Genomic DNA, 3,374 nt, shown 5'->3' on the forward strand with positions numbered 1-3,374 from the left:
TTAAACTTTGACAATTTGGACATTCGAAAACTCACCGAGAGGACTTCTCCTGCTTGATTCTTGTAAATGTTTTGCGTGACGAATCAATCGACGGAAAGCAGTAGTACCATCCGCCAGTGTTGTTTGTTGGTTCTCCCTGAATTGGTCTTCGAGAGCATTGATTGGATTGTATTGCGGAGTGTTTTTCCACAGTTGAAGACCAGCGAGGAAATTACAGACAATAGTGGCTGAAAGAATTGGGTTGGTTCTCACGTAACGTATAAAGTCAACTCACTGTAGTGTTCCACGTCCTCATCATTCAATTGCAATTCGCTCTTGATATTTCTTCTCGTAATTTTTTCAACATTTGAGGTCGTGCACTTTGGAATTTTCGCGTCTAAAAACATTTGAAATTGCCCGTTTCGTCGTCAATTTCGAAAAAAGCTAAGTTTGTAGAAACATTTTTACTTCAGAAATATACTCACACTTCGACATCTTATTTGAATTTTTGATGGTTGGAATGGCTTCTATCAGTTCTGAAAACAATGAAAGTTATTGATGACTTTTCATAATGTTAAACTCACGATTGTTACGGGAAGGGAGACGCTGGACCGCGACAACTTGGCTCATCAGCCAAACGTACAAGCAAAAGTTCGATGGTCCATTGAAATTCCACAACAACCCGCATTTGTCATCGACACTTAACTTGATCTCGGAAAGTTTAATGTTTTTGTAGTACGGATGCATCAAAGCATTGGTTTTCAAGGAGTGATCCAACCCCAGAGCGTGTCCTATTTCGTGAGCTAAGATGTACGGGAAATATCGTTTTCGATTTCCTGGACCACCAACCGCGTTGATGTCATTCTCCCAATCTTCCGAATCATCAAAGTGAATGTCTCCGTTGAGTGGATATGTGTATCCAGGGAAAAACGTGTGAGCAAGTACATTTGATTGTTTGCTGCCCACAATAGATCCATCAGTGCCGTCAAACTGAAAAACTATAGGGGTAAAACGTGAAAAACGCTAACAATGCAATTTTCTGATTTTTCCGGTAATACATAGGTTTGTTATTGTGAAGAAGGATGAAAATGAAAACTAAATTTTTTTTTAAAACAAGAAGAAGATCAGAGGTAAAATCTTGTTTGTTTCATCAATTGTTTTAGATTATATACTTAACAGTTATATGTCTGTTTATGTAAAAATTTAGAAGTCGACTTATTTTCAAAAATAAAAATAAGGATCTTTCAAGAACTTTGAAAAGTCAGAGTAATGACGCTTCTAAATATAATTTGCTTTTCTGAAATTATTCACTTTGGTTAAAAATTGATTTCCTGTCCATACAAAACTTGTTATGTGACTCCTTAAAATAAAAATTTTAAACGGTAGATCCCTAGTTGTTTTTGAATAACATACCGCATACTCATCTCCATGATGTCCAGTTGCAAACATGATATTGATGTCACAGTCGTCTTTTGATGAAGCCTCTTCGAAGTTGAGTCCAATCTTTTTTTCGTGGCGGATATTACTTTGAGAAGTCCATATATCAAAAGCTTTTTTTACAATCCTTCGAGTTTCCACTGGGCTCATGTCCGTGGTAAATTCAGAAAGACACCACGTCAGAGATATTGAATTGGGTGATGTGAAATGTTTTTTGGACCATTTCGAACGTTTTGAGAGAGCTGAAAATATCTAACCTTTTTAAAATTTAGTCCAATTCAAACTTTGTTTGAGCTAAACTTTTTGTCAATTACGCATCTATGTATTTTAGGTGATTGCAATTTTCAAGAACATAAACTCACAAAATCGTTTGAAACGGGAAGATGTATGAAAAATATCAGTTTGAGAACAGCGTGGTTTCGAAGCAGCTGCCATGGTTTGCTCATTCACTTCCCCTGATTCTTCGATTTCGAGGACTTCCTGTATTAAAAATTGTGATTATAAAATTTTATTAAATTGCTCTGTACTTGAAAATTTTTGAGCGCAGCTTTGAATTCCATTAGAGACGAGTGTTTTTTGAGGTAGCCATACTTCTTCATTTCATTCTGAAAAGTTGAAAAAGTAATTTGAAATCACATGTTTGATATGATGTGTAGTAATAATACATTATTAATCATAATATTTATTTTAGCGTCTAGTTTCATATAATAAAGAACCCTTTCTGATATTGAAGAAAACACCTTTTGTAATTCATTCTTTTGTCATGAGAATTGTATATTATTTCGTCATTACTCCATGAAGCATCAGTATATTCCAAAGACCTGCGATGCTTTGGGTCTAATATGTCAACCGTATTTATCACAATCAGGATAACTTATCTTGAAGGTTACATCACATTCATACTGTTTCTTCCTAAGATTTCCAATATTCTAGTGGTTAGAAAACCAGATTTCGCTCAGTTGATGTTTTTTCCTAGTGTTCAAGTCATGCATATTATTTGTTTTGCGAAACCTCCAAATGGATTGAAAAAGATCAACTCATTTATTTTTCTCATTTTTTAGTGCTCAACAGTCATTTTTTAATCTTTGCCTACAAGCTTCTATTTACAGAACTATAATATAGTGCTGTGCATCTGGTAAAAAATCTACTTACTTTAATAAAACTATGTGCTTCATTATAATCGAAAGTCATCGACGTGTCGTCAAACGATTCATCCTCCGAATATGTTTCCTTTCCGATATTGAACGGTGCTGGGTGTGCAAACGAAAAGAGATAGAGCGCAACAAAGAGAGGTATGGATAACAATTTTCCTTTCGACATTCTCGATGGGAATGAAGGGTTTTAGAAACCAACCAGACCAAACTGAAATTATTCAATTAGTGTTGTAGAATTTGTTTTAAAAAATCAAGAAAGAAGATGAAAGGAAATCTATGCTGCAGACAGGAGTAGGGCCGCGGGCTCTGCTGACTCGCTAAAGAAACATTTTTAATTGGAAGACAGTTTACAACTAAAATATCAAAAAGCTTGCAAGAGTGAGCTGGATCTGGCTGTATAATTGCTATCAAAAAGCTAAAAATATGAAATAAAAACGTGTTGGCACGAGGGGGGGATCAAGCCCTTCTTGTCAGATTAGTACCAAACCCCAAGAGTATATCAACCACAGAGGGTGACATCCAAATGGAATGAAATGAGTTTGTTGAGAGGCAGACAACTATCGAAATGGGCGTGGCTAAAAAAGGATGCACCTAAAGAGGGCGGTCAGTAAAGTGAACTTTGTGGTGGGTATACTCTGATGAGAGGACACAGCACACAGCACACATACGACAAAGTAAATTTGGAAAAAGAGAAAGTACTCACTTCTTCAAAAAAGGCAGTTGTGACATAAGAAAATATTATTTTTCGACAGAAACTAAGGTATTATTTGCGGACAGAAAATAAAGAACCAGACGCTAGAAAAA

General features: G+C 35.8%; 1 protein-coding gene across 1 annotated transcript; it reads right to left on the reverse strand.

Moving 5' to 3' along the window:
* On the reverse strand, positions 1-2,736 carry GCK72_023033 (uncharacterized protein; the record flags this gene model as incomplete). Its single annotated transcript, XM_053735192.1, has 8 exons — positions 1-227; positions 275-376; positions 465-515; positions 564-969; positions 1,393-1,658; positions 1,779-1,896; positions 1,944-2,021; positions 2,569-2,736. The coding sequence occupies 8 exons, from the start codon at positions 2,734-2,736 to the stop codon at positions 1-3; spliced, it is 1,416 nt and encodes a 471-aa protein (XP_053578758.1).
* Between the last annotated feature and the right edge of the window lie 638 nt (positions 2,737-3,374).

This window comes from Caenorhabditis remanei, chromosome X (genome assembly GCF_010183535.1).
Source record: "Caenorhabditis remanei strain PX506 chromosome X, whole genome shotgun sequence".
Taxonomy (NCBI): Eukaryota; Metazoa; Nematoda; class Chromadorea; order Rhabditida; family Rhabditidae; genus Caenorhabditis; species Caenorhabditis remanei.